The following is a 17,211-nucleotide window of genomic DNA, read 5'->3' as shown; positions in this document are numbered from 1 at the left end:
TAGTCATCTGTGTCCCTCTCCTAATTATCTGGGTTCCGTGACCAGGGGTATTTCCAACTACACCATGTTGATATATCAGAGAAACTCACTATCTGGAGAACATTTGTGATGCTTTTATAAAAATAAACAGACAGGTTTTTATAAAATAAGTCATCCTTTAACTTATTAACAGTAATTTGTATTTTGTATATTAGTTTTTCCTCTAGTGGAATAACCCTTGAACTTGTTTTGCATTCAGTGAGTGGTTTGACTATTCTGGTTCTAAATAAATGCTTCCTTTTTAAAGTTCTCTTTTCCTAATTAACAATGTGCCAAGTAGAAAGAGATAAGTTGTGCACTTTAATTACAGTAACCCCAGGCCACTGAGAATTCTTATCACTATCTCGGACTGTGCATTCCGTGTTCACTTAGAAACGATATTGGTAAATAGTTCATGTAAGCTGTACTGTAGATTTGAACTCTGAGGTGGTGAGGCCGTCCATGAACAAGAGTAGAGAGATTTATTCCAGCTTTCTTCTAGCCATGCTGTACTCTTTTCCTTAAAAGTGGGAAATTACTATTAGCCCGGGTTATGATGAGGGATAGGGAATTTGACAGGTTGTAAAGGATAGCAGAAAGCATCACCAGGAGCCCAGAATTCTAGATCAGCTCTGCCACCAGTGCTCTGTCCCTCTGGGCAAGTCACATGGACTCTATGAGCCTCAGATTACTCTTCTGTAAAATGGGCTTGTGCTCGCTGATCTCTAAAGTCTTTCTTTAAAGGTCAAAATTTCTTTGAGTCCTTGTAATTCCATATTCCTTTCCCTTTGTTTATCTCACATCCTTTGTTTCCCCAAACTGAGAAGTAGCCTCTGACTTCAAAAAGATATGTGATATCGTGTTGAAACAGACTAATTTTTTTTTTAATTTTTTTTTTCAACGTTTATTTATTTTTGGGACAGAGAGAGACAGAGCATGAACGGGGGAGGGGCAGAGAAAGAGGGAGACACAGAATCGGAAACAGGCTCCAGGCTCTGAGCCATCAGCCCAGAGCCCGACGCGGGGCCCGAACTCACGGACCGCGAGATCGTGACCTGGCTGAAGTCGGAGGCTTAACCGACTGCGCCACCCAGGCGCCCCGAAACAGACTAATTTTTATAAATACCAAAGGATTTTATCCAATGAATAATATATGGCTTATTTTACTCATTAGAAAGAACAGGGAATCTGGAATGATTTCCATTCTCATCAAGGTACCATTTCATAGCTGCTGCAATGCATCTGCAGTCCTTTTCTCTAAGGAGTTGCCTTCAAGACAGACTTCCTAGGTGGGCTAATGGGCAAGAGGAGACCTCAGCTACCTGCACCCATCCTCAGTTTCTCTGTGTTCTCCTGACTGAAGTATCTTATTAGATACTTGGCACCAAAAAGTCTGCATGAGAGGGTATTATGGATATTGAACTAGAGGTCATATGATCCAAGTATGGCCCCAGATCTTCTAATGAGATGCATGAACTTGATCTCAAGTCACTTTTCTTTGTGGCCTCAGTTTACGTATTTATGAAATGGGAAGTTTGGACTGGATGGTGTCTAGGCTCTCTTTGAACTTTCAACTTTAGTCTGAGTTGGGACAAGGGACATTGATGAATTGGAAAGGGACAAGGATGGTGGTAGTTTGATGGGAATATGTTTGGATGAGGGGCAGAGTCTCACCCTGTAAGGATTCCCCTCCAGATATTCTCTCGCTTAAATAGGCATGACCAGCTAGGCCAGGACAGAGCCAGAATGTCAGGACAGAGCCATTGTGGGAGAGTCTTCTGTACCTAGAGGGACCTTTGATGAGTATGTGAAGTGTTACTTAAATGGATGAATAAAAGGGATGTCAAGAAGTCTAAAATTATGGCTCCTGCCATCAAGGGGTTCACAGCTGAGTTGGGAAACACAAGGGCAGCATTCCAGGGCCTGGAGTCCAGACGGTGGAAATAGCACCTCAAATATATGCTGATTTTATCAAGCTATGGAAGTTTATTCCAAGCTCATATTTAGAAGCACACATCCATGGGTGGATAACCCTAATCAGGAGGAGCTGAGGAGCATCCTAGAGGTCTTGGCAGTTCCATCTTTTGTGGAATAACCATTTTTTCTCTGGAAAGAGTCTGATGTTCTCTTTTTAAAATATCACTTGATTTTAGCATTTTGATGATGTACATTCAGCTCTGTCTCTGCAGAATGCATACAGTTGGAAGGATAGGTAAGCTATGTGTAGGATATAGGAGAGGAAGAAAAGATGGTAATGTGGGGAAAAACATAATGACCAGTCTTGGGGTGAGAAAACACAAGATATATTAAGGAGACAACTGGTAGACCAGTTTGGCCACTAGGACTTTTGAATAGGGGAAAAAAGGCTGAAAACACAATTTGGAATCAGATTATGAATAGTATGATGCAGTCAAAAGAGAGACCAAAGATAAATGCTAGCTCTGCCATTTATCATCTGCATGCCTTTGAGCAAGTTATTTAATCTTTTTGAGTTTCTATCTCCACACGGTAAAATGGAGGTAATACTACTTCTACAGGACTTTTTGAGGATTAATAAAAACAATGCATGAAAAGTTCCTGGCACAGTAAAAATGGTCAATAAATGTTGATTTTCTAATTCCCGGGCTCTTTCCGCCTCCATAGTGGCTGCTTCTCTTACAGACAACTGGGAAAGCAGCAACCAGAAAGACCTGGCTTTGAGTCAGGCTCGGCCAGTTACAAAGTCTTTGATCTTACTCAAATCATTTAACCTTTTTGAGCTTCAACTTACTTATCTACAAAGTGAAATGAGCCATAATTACTTTGCAAGATTATTATAAAGTTTAGAAATGTATTATGTTACGCACACAACCATACCTGTTATTTGGGGGGGAGAAAGTAGGTTTCAGGAAATCATGGTGATGGGGGAAAGAAGGAGGGAATACAGGGGGCACCTGGGTAGCTCAGTTGGCTACGTATCCGACTGTGGCTCAGGTCATGATCTCGTAGTCCTTGAGTTCGAGCCCCACCTCAGGCTCTGTGCTGACAGCTCAGAGCCTAGAGCCTGCTTCGCATTCTCTCTCTCTCTCTCTCTCTCTCTCTCTCTCTCTCCCTCAAAAATAAATAAATGGTAAAAAAAAAAAAAAAAAAAAAAAAAAGGAGGGAAAACAAGGAGTTACCATTGAGATCCTTGAATTCTCAACCAAGAGCCTAGGATTTATCTTGTAAGTGGTGGTAGTCTTTGAAAGTTTTTATTTTTCAGATAGGGCATCATAAGACGAAGTGAAGAGTACCTTGACTTTGATGAACACAGTAAAAGAATGGCAAGAATGTGCACAGGGCAGAGAGAACAGCTTGGGGGTAGAAAGGCCAGCTTCCTGGAAATAAGACCCAGCTCTCTTCACATATGTGCTATATAGTACTTTTACTGACAAATGGAATATTTCCTCTTTAATCTGACGATTTTGAATATATGAGAGAGATAGACATAGAAATGGAGAGTAAGAAAAGGACCTAGAAAAAGAGAGAGAGTCGAAGAGAGAGGTGGAAAGATACACAGATACAGAGAGACAAGAAAGAGGAAAGTGGTGTTCAAGATTCCTGGATTTTTGTGTGAAGACATCTGGCACACAGCTGTGCAGGCTGGATGCAGGTGGCTTAAGAGAACTTGCATCCAGGTATAAACCTGGAATCAACAGGCTTGAATTTTCCACTGACACGTGGGCTATTTTAAATAAAACTGTGGAGAATTGATGTGAGGGTAGTGAGAACACCACGTCCCCTGTGTCATCTCTCCTCCACCAAAATGTGCCCAAACACCTGAGAACGGCTCCTTCCCTGCTGTCTCCTGACCACCTGTTCACCACGTTTCTCTCGTCCTGGTCCAAAGGAGATTTCTGATCAGCAGTGTGCCTGACCGGAAGGCTTCCCATGCCCTCTTTCTGTCCTTTCTGTCACATCCTTCTGTTTTCAACCTGCTTCCTATTTTTTGCCTAAAGGAGGGTGAGTTTGCTTTTGTGACAAAGGTGTTTGGCTTAGCTTATTCTGAAAGCAGAATGGCTTTAAGTTCAGTTTATGTTTGTCATGTCTTCTTCCCCTCCTACCCCCTCCCTTCCCTTCCCCTCCTTTCCCCTCCCCTCCCCTTCTTTTCCCTTCCCTTCCTAACCAGGCATCCAAACACTGGACGCCTGATGGGCATTGGCAACCTACAAAAGTCAGTTTCTGTTGCCAGAGTTGTTTATGCTGTAAGGGCTGGGGCCCAGTGTGCCCTGATTAGAGAAGGCAGCTAGTACCTGTGCCTGTGAAAACCCATTGGGAGGAAATAGGGGTGCTATGGAGCAGCACTTTGAAAGACTCTCATACCCTGGGGGAGTGCCAGCTGTGTGAGCCTAAGTCAGGACTGCTGCAGATCAGTAGATTTTGTGACAGTCTCCCAAAGGACAATGCCTTGTCTCCTAAGAGTTTTTCTCAGCCCACCTTCCAGGTCTGAAAGATCCCATTGTCCTGCTGAGATGGATGGAAATGGTGGCACCCACGATAACCTTGTAGGGGCCCTTTTTTTCTGGGTGTAGCACTGTTTGCTCTAGTGCAATATCTCTTTCTTGTTTTAAAGAATTTGTGATGAAATATTTCATACATCAAGTTCATATAAAAATAATATGAACATTCACAGGTACCTGGCATCTGTCTTAAGAAATAGACTATTATAGAGCACCCAAAGGCTTCGGTGCCTCACACCTCATTCACATCCCTTTTCTAACTTCCCCCAGGAATTTAGGCATTGTCTTACTTTTTGGGGGAGTTAAACCATATATATATATATATATATATATATTTAGATATATAGATTTGGGGCGCCTGGGTGGCTCAGTCGGTTGAGCGTCCGACTTCAGCTCAGGTCACGATCTCGCGGTCCGTGAGTTCGAGCCCCGCGTCAGGCTCTGGGCTGATGGCTCAGAGCCTGGAGCCTGCTTCCGATTCTGTGTCTCCCTCTCTCTGCCCCTCCCCCATTCATGCTCTGTCTCTCTCTGTCTCAAAAATAAATAAATGTTAAAAAAAAATTTAAAAAAAAGATATATAGATTTATTTATCTCTAAATAATATATTAAATTTTGTTTGTTGTTGAATTTTATATAAATGGCATCAAACTGAATATGTTCTTTTGCAACTTGCATATTTTGCATGGAATAATGTTAGATTAAGCCATGTCAACACATTAAATGCTCATTTATTTCTCCTGCTATGTAGTATTCTATTCCATATATATATATATATATATATATATATTCCATATATATATTCCATATATATTCCATATATATATTCCATATATATTCCATATATATATTCCATATATATTCCATATATATATTCCATATATATTCCATATATATATTCCATATATATATTCCATATATACATATTCCATATATATTCCATATATACATATTCCATATATACATATTCCATATACATATTCCATATATACATATTCCATATACATATTCCATATATATATATTCCATATATATATGTTCCATATATATATGTTCCATATATATATATATGTTCCATACATATATATGTTCCATATATATATATATATTACTGTAATTCACTTATCCATTCTCTATTGACAGATATATGGGGTGCTACTTGTTGTTATAAATAGCAAATTTGAAATGCTTTTTACTGTTATAAATTGTGATGCTCTGAATGTGTTTTGCACATGTTGTGGTACACATGTGGGAGGGTTTCTCCAGATTTTGTAAGTTGGGGTGAGATTGCTAAATTGGGGTGAGATTGCTGGGTCAAAAGGTACGAACGTTTTCTACTTATTTCCAAGTATTTTTGCAAAATGGTTGCACACGTGTAACGTTGGTGTATGAGTCCCCGTTGATCCCATCCTTGGTAATATTCTTTTATTGCCCAGTGTTTACCTTTTTGCCAATCTTGTCAGTATAAAATGGCAGCTCTTTCTGGCATTAATTAGCATTTCCTTAATACTTATGAGATGAAACATTTTCTATTTGTTAATCGTTGATGCTTCCTCTTCCGTGTTGAATTCTTTGTGTGTTTCCAAGACATCGCGATGCATTTGGCAGAGTCCTGTCTGTGGCTGAATTAGGATAGAAAGGGGCAGAGGGAAGGCATATATGTTGACAACAGTGTGCTCCTTTCTCTGTGCAGGTCCTGAGGAGGCAGGAAGTGGCCACTATGGACCCCGCTATACAACCGACATGGGAGTCAGTGAGGATGATGACGGATTTGAAGACGACTTAGATTTGGATATTTCCTTCGAGGAGGTAACAAGAATCTCTGCTCTTAAAACCTGTGTGTTTTGGTTTTCCTGCTGAACAAGGCAAGTTAGCTGTTGGACCATGAACATTCTACTTAAAACTTATTTAAGTGGGCCCATTTGCTCTTAATACGTATTTATTTTCTCTATTAGGCCCCAGGTGCTTATGAATTAGTAGCAACTAGCATGCTAATGTTGTGTAGCCAGCCCCTGCCTGCTGACTGGCAAAAACATATTTAGATTTCCCACCATGTGAAAATATACAGTCAGGTATTAGAAGGAAATGAACAATTCTTTGACAAAGTGAGGCATCTTCGTGATATTATAACAATAAAAATCATGTAATATCAGCTTTACCACTGGTTTTCTGTATAGCACAGGGCAAGGTACTTAAAATCCTTGAGCCTAAAGTTCTTATCCATAAACTGGGGTCAGTACTATCTGCCCCATCTACATCCTAGAGTTTTGAGAAATAACAAAAGGGACTTTTCAAGTATTAGACACCAACCATAAATGAGGCTGTCTAAACGCTGTGTTGGTGTTAATCCTGAATCCTTTCTCTTCTCTGGCTCTAGGTTAAACCACTTCCTGCTATCAAAGGAGGACATAAGAAATTTTGGGGGGAATCCAAGATGGCACCCAGGTCAAACCCAAAGACCACTTCTAGGCTTGTCCCCCCTACCCTAGCGTCTCTCCCAATGACTACAGTGGCTCCCCAGCCCACTCCAGCGGAGAGGAAAGGGAAGAATGGTGTGGCTGTAATGCCGAGGCTCTTTGACATGTCTTGTGATGAAACGCTCTGCTCAGCTGACAGCTTTTGTGTCAATGACTACACCTGGGGGGGCTCGCGGTGCCACTGCAACCTGGGCAGAGGTGGTGAGAGCTGCTCAGAAGGTAGGCCCTTGGTGGGGAAAAGAATGTGGTAGGGAGGTTGGTCCCATTGGGAGCCAGAGGGCAGTTTTGTAGTCCACACATGGTTTCTTCTAGCCCTTTTTCTAAGAGAAGCCCCTTTTTCCATGTACTCGTGATTAAATTAGCTACATAGGAAAAAGGTAAGGCAACTTCTGTTGCTTCTAGTTGAATAGCAGCCCTGTGTCTATGTGTGCCACACATGTAGTACTTTTGAAGCAATTAATCATCCTAAAGGCACCTTGGAGAGGTGGACTTTACTTTGATCACATCTCTACCGAAAACATGCAGATGAAGCATGTTGCGTGAAGGTTAAGAAAGATAATAATTGAGCCAACTTACACTTACATAAACGTACAGCTGGAAAACAGGTGTCAGTGGTCTTAAAGCCATTGATTTCTTTTTAGGTAGCAATTTAACAATCTCCAGTTTATCCCTAAGAATTTCAGAAGCTCTAAGTCCCCAAGAATGAGAATCATAAGTGTAAAAAGTAAAGACGATAATGAGCTAGGTTTAATAGATTATTAGGGGTTTTCACTTAATGATATCCGGGCAATGGCATATATTGATTTTTGCACTTGAAGAAGTGAGGAAATAACATTCTTTTATGTTATCTTTTTCTCTTTTTAGATATTGTTATACAGTATCCTCAGTTCTTTGGCCACTCCTTTGTAACCTTTGAACCTCTGAAGAACTCCTATCAGGCATTTCAAATTACTCTTGAATTTAGGGTAAGAAGGATTAGTTGTTTGATGAATGCCTATTGGATGGGCAGCTTAACACATCATTGTGCCACATCAGATGGGGTCGGATGTGCAGGGGGCGGGGGGTGCAGGAAGCAGGGAGGTAAGTAGAGAAGGTAAATATGACACAGGGCCTGTCCTGAAACCTGTTCACAGGGTAGTGAGAACATTGGGCACGTTCACACATTCAAGGGTGCCAGCGAGTGGAGGGTGGGTCCTGTATGCTACTGAACTATGGAAATGACTGTCTGGCCAGTGAGAATGTGTAGGTCCCAGCTCTGTTGCCCATAATTGTGACTCCTCACAGGCCAGGATTTCAGAGGTATAATGCATTCCCCATTCCCAAATCCCTTTTAGAGGGAGCCCAAATGTCTGCCCTCAATGCTATGGCTGTAGCTGAACAAATAGGAAAGCTGCTATACAAAGCCCTCGCACATAGTGAGGGCCCAGTGGACGCTCTCTGATTTGAATCAGCTGCACATCAGAATTCAATCAGCGAACTCAGCTTCAAGTTATTCTTTCGGGCATCTCAGACAACAAGGTTTGAGACCTGGAAACAAGCCTCCTTTGAGATCATGATCACAGTGTTGAGTGTGTTGAGTGTTGAGATCGTCCAAAAGATGATCTGTCTCAGGCTAGGGCAGCCAACATGGGTGAAAACCAAACTAGACTGTCAGTGGGGCTGATTTTATTGTCCTGTTCTCCTGACAGAAGGAAAGAAGCAAATTTGCATGCTTCTCCACAGGGAGGGAAGTAAAAAGAATGAAAACAAAAACAAAAACAAATAGAGTGCTCTTTGGGGAAGTAGAATTTGAGGGACATGCAAACAGCCTCTCTGTGACCGTGGTCTCTGCACACATTTTCCCGAAGCTCTGCTGGTGGACCCACAAAGCCAAGTAAAGAGCAGGTCAAATGCGGAGTCACCTTTCTCTAACCTCACTGCCATTTGTCACACACTGTTTATATCGCTGCCATTTTTTAAAGGGAAAAGAACTGAGAATTGGCAACTGGGAGTTAATTGGAGTCCATGAGCTTGCCCCTTTGTAAATAGGACCACAGGGAGAATGCTCAGGTTTCATATTCATGAGTGTTTCCAGGTGGTGCTCATTGTTTGTGTGGCGTTTGTTTGTACAACAGGCAGAGGCAGAAGATGGTTTACTGCTCTATTGCGGGGAGAATGAACACGGGAGGGGTGACTTCATGTCTCTGGCCATCATCCGACGCTCACTCCAATTCAGGTAACTCTCACTAAAATCCCACAGATTTTTAAAATACCATCCTACATTATGTTTTTACATTTTTATAGAGTAAAAAATACATGGAATGGATTCCTGGAGATAAAGGTTACTAAATAGTGGCTTATCGGAACTGCAGGGTCACCCTTGGAACTTGAGTTTCAGAACCCTGTAACCATCCATTCGTTCAACAGGAAATATTTCTTGAGCACCCATGGTGTACCAGGGACTGTTGTAGATCCTGTGAATGCAACAGTGAGCCTAAGTGATCTAGTCCCTTTGCTCCTACAGCCCTAGTGGATGTGATGGGAAGGAGGCTGAGATCTTCTCCCTGTCCCCTGTGGTAGGTCGGACTGACATCCCTGGGGAGCAGAGAGGAGCCTACAACCTCCTGAGGGCTCCCAGAGGCTCAGAGCCCATCCCTATTTTTCCCTCTGGCTGTGGCAGGCTGTCTGGTGTTCCTCCTCTGCCCTGGTCATTTCTCTCCCAATATATCTTGGAAGCCATCTTTGGTTTGCGTGTGGTTTTCTGGGGGCAGAGTTTTGTGAAGGTGTGAGTGTTTTGGCCACCCTCAAGGGTACACAAGCACCTATCTGAGAATGACCGATGAGGATCAGCCTTGTCCTTCTCCATAGTGTACTGGTTAAGATCCTGATGGCACTGCTCCTCTGCTCCCTGACTCTGAGCAAGTGACTGTACCTCTTTGAGCCTGCATTTCCTCCCAGGGTTCTTGTGAGGATTAGGTGAATTAATACATACAAGTGCTTAGAGCAGTGCCTGGCCCATAGCAAGCACTCAATAAGCATTAACCGTCATTGTCTTTTGATTATTTCAGCACAAAAATTATTTGGGTTAAGCTGAAGAAGACTGAAACATCCCACTTGGGGTAGACAGTGATCCCCTATCCTCTGCTAAATGCTTTGATTCATGAGAGTTTGATGTTAGGGCCAGGATCTGGGGCAGTGGTTCTCACCCTTGAAGGATCTGATAGACTTCCAGTGGCATTGGCTGTGATTGGCTGCTGGCCGCTCTCCAACTGGGCAGCTGCTGTGGAGTCTGGTATCCCCCTCTAGATGAGCCTGCTCCGCAATGCCTCTCAACCCCATTTCAGTCCACTGAGGATCGTGGAGACAAAGGGAAGCCATGAGAAGGGACTGTAATTAGTGCACGTCCTGAGAAGGACAATGCTGGTCATGTGTCCTTCCCTACTGGCCATCTCAGGATCTGTGGGGGAGTGGCATGGTGGCTGCCTGGAAGTTGACTGGAAAGGGTCAAAATCATGGGTGTAAGGCATAGTGACTGGTGGGTACCCTGGGCCATAGGGAAGTTGGGAGAAAAAACAAAGCAAAAACAAGAATAAAGCAATCGTCTGAGAATGTTCCCCCTCTGCCCACGCCTCCCCCCCTATGGAAACTGCACCTGCATTTGGGCACAGCTGAACACAGATAGCAGTGCTAGCCAGCTGGCCAAAATGAGTGTTTTTTGACATTTAAATAATATCGCTGAAGCCTGTCATTTGGGAGTTGGGGGAAGTCCCCAGAGAAATACCTGGAAGCAAAATGACTCAAGTTCTAATTCTCTGCTCTTGGGATCCACTTGAAGCATCTGGCAGTCACTGAGAAGGAGGGGGAGGATCTTAGTTGCCCATCGTTTTCGAAGCTGCAGAGAAAATCAGGTTGAAGGAGGCCCCACATTTGAAAGGTCTGCGGGCAGATTAAGATAAGTAGATTGAGGCCGGCCCAGAAAGCAGGTGTTTAGCTCTTTCCTGTAGAGATTTAAACAGTCCTTGATATTCATAAACGTAACTAAACAGATTGACTCTCAGAGAAGCCGTTGCCCCAGAAGTGGTATCCGTGGGGCCTGAAAGCATAACGAGCTGGTTGATCAAAGAGTCTTTCTTTCTTTTTTTTTTCTTCCCCACAGGTTTAATTGTGGAACTGGGGTTGGCATCATTATAAGTGAAACCAAAATCAAACTGGGGGGCTGGCACACGGTTACACTCTACAGAGATGGGCTGAACGGGCTGTTGCAGCTGAACAATGGCACCCCGGCGACTGGCCAGTCCCAGGTGAGTGTGAGCCTCCCAACCTGCCCACCACCCAGCACCCACCATGCGCGTCCCAAGAGGGCCCTGCTGCCGAGCTCAGGCCACGCTGGCGGGATGCAAGCTCCGGATAGGCTGGTTTTCATGGCAAACCCGTGCACCCCAGCTCTGAGATGCTCCTGTATCTCAGTGGCTCTTACCACTCTCGGTGGGCTTTCAGGGCACACATCCATCCCACATCTACTGAGGAGCAGAATCGGATTTGCAAGCGTCATTACTGCCGGGGCACAGAAGCATGCAGTTGGCTTTGTGCCCAGGGACATGTTCTTTTTCCACAAGGACATCAAAGCCAGGGGTAGAAGAAGGCCTGTATCAGAAGAATAGAAGCCATTATTAGTGCCAAACACAAAGCTCGCTTTTAAGGCAAGGGTGTTGCAATTCTGTGGCTTTAGCAAAGAGTTCGGAAAGTTTCACTTGGTTCAATATGCAGGAATGATCCTTTCATCTACCATTTTGGGGGGCCATGGTTATAGGAAGCGGCAAAACAATTTAACTGTGGGGCTACTCAGTAAATCACCTAGGTATTCACATATTCGTCATGCTCTGGGCAATTTCAGAACCATGTTTAGAATAAACAGTTTGGATTAGCAACCTGCCAAGGAACGGAGTGTGTAATTATAATCAGGCAGGTGTCTGTGTTCTCTCAGGAAAAATGTAGCAAGAAAACCTTTGTGTATATGTATATAGCTTCCTCCCTGCCTGGACTTTTTTACTGGCAAGATATATCCTATAAAGAGCCATGCTTTGCTGATTCCCATTAATTTGGACCCCAAAGCTTCCAAAGGAACAAGAATCCAAATATAGAGAATATGAATCCAGTGAGATCGCTTATGCATATATGCATGTACTTCTAAGGAAAAAAGACAGGATAAATGAACTACAGAATCACATAAATCCCAGAACAATAGCCCTAAATATGATTAAAATTAAGTTTGATAGGAATAAAGAAGCTTTGAACTTGGATCCAAAATAGTAATAGTGAATATAGGGCAGAGAAACTGTAATAAAAGCAGCAACACATGTGAAAATGTCTTATGTTTTGAAGCAAGGAAGTTCAGTAAAGGTTAATAAGCAGAGCCATGTGGTAACAGCAAGCTGAAGAAATTACAAGTTGTATTAATAGAGGCATAGCATCTAGAAAAAGCGAGGTGATGATCGTATGATATCCTAGTAGCCCTGTATATAGCTTCTAGTGCTCTAATGGTAACTCTAATCCTCTAAGAGGATTGCATTCAGCTCTGTGATTGTACTCGAAGAGGTCCTGTAAGAGGACCACAGACATATTGGAACATGAAGGCAATCATTGAAACAGGAAACTGACCTGAAATCCCTGGAGTGATTCATTGAAGGAGCATTGTTTACTTTGGAGAAAAGAAGGTGAAGGTGTGGATGGTGCCTTTTCATAGAATCAGAGAGGGAATTTGGGGAGAGAAGGACTTACTCTGTGCCCCCCCCCCCCCAGGCTGATGTTGAATGGGAGAGCCTAAGGGAGTAATTTTAACTCCACTTAATCATACAAAAGTGCACAGAAGTGCAAAGGACTATCTCAGGAGACGGTTTCCTGTCCTGTCCTTGGGGGTGTTGAAAAAATAAGTTACCGAAACCTTTTGGTAGGGATAATACAAGGGCTCTGGAAGTCAATGTGAGCTTGGCTTATATGAGTGTTTGTATTTTTGCCAATCTTATCCTTTGAATGAATATAAGAATTAATTGCAAGAAGCATACAATTTTATGGCTACTCAGGGCAGCGTTTGCCGCTCTCCTCCCGGGACTTGCTAGCAAGCTGTATAAGCAGGACAGCAGCTGTGGAATGTTTAGTAAACTATCTTGGGAGATAGTGACTCTGTCTTATATCAAGGTTTGCAAAGTTCTTCAGGGTCTGTGTGGCTTCAGCCTCACCCTAGGGGAGCTCTGTAGTATAAGTTATACCTCAGAGCGGTCCCAACCCAAAGCTGGTCAATTGGACTTTCACACTTTGGCACCCATCAAACACTGTTAAGTGCTGTGTTGGGGGGAATGAAAACTCCAGGGCACTTCGAATTCTCTGCCTCGTAGGCAAAGCAGGCTCCAGAAACCCAAAGCAACCCTCACCAGAGGAAGGTAAAAGCCAGCTTTTACCAGACTATTGCCTGGGACGTTGTAAGGGGGGCTCAGGGTTGCTGTTCCAGAAAGGAAAAAAGCGCAAAGTGGTCAGGCTCCTGGTACAGTCCTGAATCAGGGAACAGAGTGAAGATGGGTTTCAGGAGTGAATTCTGAGGATCTTAACGAAATAAGCCAACAGGGCATTCAGGTCATCCCACAAAAGCAGTGTGCCCAGAGGCTGGCAAACAGTCCTTACAATTCACTGTAAGCACTTTACAGCTGCCTCGCTCACATTCAGCACACTATTTATAAATGATTCTTATCCATTCATTAGAAAACGTAAAGTAACGATTAGATGTTCTATTTGTTGGCAACATTTCGTTTGCCACATTTCAGTGTCTTACGATCTGGACTTTAAAAATTCTGGCAACATGCTTTTTCCCAGTCCCCTTTAATCCAAATGAATGAAATATTTCTGTAATAAAAAAAAAAATGACCAAGGGTGCCTTAATTTTGTCCCACCTAATGTTCAGGTCTGTGTTTTGTAACCTCAAAACCTGCAATCCAGTTTGTGGTTTTCTCTAAGATTAGAAATGTCCCGGGGCGCCTGGGTGGCACAGTCGGTTGAGCATCCGACTTCAGCCAGGTCACGATCTCGCGGTCCGTGAGTTCGAGCCCCGCGTCAGGCTCTGGGCTGATGGCTCAGAGCCTGGAGCCTGTTTCTGATTCTGTGTCTCCCTCTCTCTCTGCCCCTCCCCCGTTCATGCTCTGTCTCTCTCTGCCTCAAAAATAAATAAAACGTTGAAAAAAAAATTTTTTAAAAAAAGAAATGTCCCTACCTCACCGTAGTAACACACACACACACACACACACACACACACACACACACACACAAGTTGTATCCATGAGCAAATTTCAAAATATTTTGCAACACAATCTGTGTGGCAATCCTCCCCCGCACACACAATGTTTCTTGCAGGATATAGTATAAAGGTGGCTGGGAATAGGAAAGGTAAGCGTTGGCCCACATATACACAAAATTAGCATTATCATCTTTTGAGACGCAGAATAACCCTGTGCACCATCCAAGGTACACAGTAAGTTGGTGTCAAGACTGGAAAGACAAAGTTTTTGTTGGATGCCCGGCCCAGTACCCTGCCCGTTGGGTTGCTCTTGGCTCTGACCTACCTTCCCTTCCCTTCTAGGCTTCCAAAATCATCCCTTCTCGAAACACAGCCCTCTGAGGAGCTCACTGAGTTTCCTACGGTAACCAGGGGTTTAATTTTCCAGTAAGGCAATGTCATAAACATAAACACAGATGGAAGAAAGCAGTGGGGCTGTAAACTACATCTTAACCATGTCCCTCATTAAAATCTGTTGTGTTTTGGCTTTTGATTTTGTTTAGTGAGTTACGGTTTTCTTCTTTCTTACAGGGCCAGTACAGTAAAATTACCTTCCGGACACCCCTCTATCTTGGTGGGGCTCCCAGTGCTTACTGGTTGGTCAGAGCAACAGGAACAAACAGAGGCTTTCAAGGCTGTGTGCAGTCGCTCACCGTCAATGGGAAGCGAATCGACTTGAGGCCCTGGCCACTGGGGAAAGCACTCAGTGGGGCCGACGTGGGTAAGTGGTTGCCCAGTGGGCCAGGGTGCTCTTGTGGGATTGTCTTTCTGGTGTGGGCCAGGGCAGTAAGAAGCTTCATGGATTGAAACCCTAGGCAGCTGGCTAATGTCAAACTTTAGGAGGGAGGTGGCCCAGGGACAAGCTTGGTGCTTTGCAGACATGATGACCTGGATCTGAATAGGAAGATAGGATAAACAACATGGTGCACCAAACCCTCGGTTGTGTCCTGTTGCCCTTGGCTCTCTTCACGAAGCATGGCATGGTCTCATCCAACAAAGCAGCAAGCAGTTCAGCGCTTTCACCCTCCCTTACTCACCCAGTTCAGTGGAAAAGCCAACACAGTAATGTAAGAAGAGGTTTCGTATGCTCTCTGCTTCCAAAAGAAATGGTCACATTCTAATTCTTGACCACTGTGTCCAACTTTCTCATATACCCTCTCGTTAACTCCTCACGCCAGCTCTAGGAGGTAGAAATTGTTATGATACCTATTTTATACATGAAGAAACTAGGGCTTGTAAAAGTCAAATAACTTCTCCAAGATAGCAGGCAGAGCTAGGACTGATTTTTATTTTTCAGCGGTTTAAGCTTCACAAAAAAACTGAGGAGAAGGTACACAGATTTCCCACCTATCCCCCACCCCCACACATGCATAGCCTCCTCTATTAGCAACACGCCTTTGTACCTTTGTTACAAATGATGAACTTGAATTACCACTTCAGTATCACCCAAAGCCCGTAGTTCATATTATGGCTCACTCATGGTGAGCCGTAGTTCATATTATGGCTCACCCCACCCCCCACCTCTGGCAACCACTGACCTTTTTATATTCTGTATGATTTTGCCTTTTCCAGAATGTCATATAGTTGGAATCATATGTAGCTTTGTCAGATCGGCTTCTTTCAGTTAGTAATATGCATTTGAGTTTTATTCACGCCTTTTCATGGCTTGATGGCTCGTTTCTCTTTAATGCCGGATGATATTCCATTGTCTGTATGTACTGCAAGGCATGTTTGTCATGCCTACTGAAGGGCATCTTGGTTACCTCCAAGTTTTTGGCAATTGTGAATAAAGCTGCTGTAAACAGTGTGCAGGTTTTTTGGATGGACATCAGTTTTTAACTTCTTTGGGTAAATACCAACAAGAAGTGTGATGGTGTGGTGATCACATAGTAAGAGCATGTTTCATTTTGTGAGAAACTGCCAAATTGTCTTCCAGAGTAGCTGTTCCATTTTGCACTCCCACCTGGAATGTTTGAGAGTTCCCGTTGCTCTACATCTTTGTTAGCATTTGGTGTTGTCAGAGTTCAGATGCTAACAGATGTGTAGTGGTATCTCATTGTTGTAAGTTGCATTTCTTTGATGACATATGATGTGGAGCATCTTTTCATACACTTATTTGCCATCTGTATGGCTTCTTTGGTGAGGTTTTGTTAAGGTTTTATTTAGCCCATTTTTTAATCAAGTTGTTTATTTTCTTGCGGTTGAGCTTTCAGAGATTTATATATATATATATATTGGGCAACAGTCCTTTATCAGATGTGTCTTTTGCAAATATTTTCTCCTAGACGTGGCTTGTCTTCTCTAATTTTAATGAAATCCAGCTTATTAGTTATTTCTTTCACGGGTCATGCCTTTGGTGTTGTCTCTAAAAAGCCATCCCAAGCCTTACCCAAGGTCATCTAGATTTTTGTCCACATTATCTTGTAGAAGTTTCATAGTTTTGCATTTTACATTGAGGGCTGTGATCTCTTTGAGTTAATTTTTGTGAAAGGTGTAAGGTCTGTGTCTAGATTCAGTTTTTTGCATGAGGTTGTCTAGTTGTTCCAGAACCGTTTTTCTGAAAAGACTAGGATTGTCTTTAAAGCAGTAAGGACATTTATTTCCGTCACTGAAAGCAGATAGATAATTCTCAGGTTGGTTAATTCAGTGACCATTTTAGCCTGGAAGGGGTGCCATAACACAATACCACAGAATGGGTGGTTTTAGTAACATTATTTTGTCACAGTCTGGAAGCTGGAAATGCAAGCTGAAGGCACTGGAAGGTTTAGCTTCTCCTGAGGCCTCTCTCCTTGGCTTGCAGGTGGCCATTCTTTCACTGTGTCCTCATCGGGCCTTGTGTCTGTGTCTATATCCCTGGTGTCTCTCCCTCTTCTTATAAGGACACTGGTCAGATTGAATTAGGTTCCCCCCTTAAGACCTCACTTAACCTTAATTAGCTTCT

At 43.2% G+C, this 17,211-nt stretch overlaps 1 protein-coding gene across 1 annotated transcript in view; it reads left to right on the top strand.

The window, feature by feature from the left end:
• Positions 1-17,211, top strand: part of EGFLAM (EGF like, fibronectin type III and laminin G domains) — a 180,707-nt gene that overhangs the window by 121,331 nt on the left and 42,165 nt on the right. Inside the window, exons 8-13 of the mRNA XM_047868677.1 lie at positions 6,187-6,302; positions 6,871-7,189; positions 7,835-7,935; positions 9,085-9,185; positions 11,106-11,250; positions 14,802-14,991. Coding sequence (XP_047724633.1) covers positions 6,187-6,302; positions 6,871-7,189; positions 7,835-7,935; positions 9,085-9,185; positions 11,106-11,250; positions 14,802-14,991 — 972 coding nt within the window. The remainder of the gene's footprint in view (positions 1-6,186; positions 6,303-6,870; positions 7,190-7,834; positions 7,936-9,084; positions 9,186-11,105; positions 11,251-14,801; positions 14,992-17,211) is intronic.

This window comes from Prionailurus viverrinus, chromosome A1 (genome assembly GCF_022837055.1).
Source record: "Prionailurus viverrinus isolate Anna chromosome A1, UM_Priviv_1.0, whole genome shotgun sequence".
Taxonomy (NCBI): Eukaryota; Metazoa; Chordata; class Mammalia; order Carnivora; family Felidae; genus Prionailurus; species Prionailurus viverrinus.
Note: the sequence above shows the minus strand (reverse complement) of the source record. Positions and strands in the feature narration are given on the sequence as shown.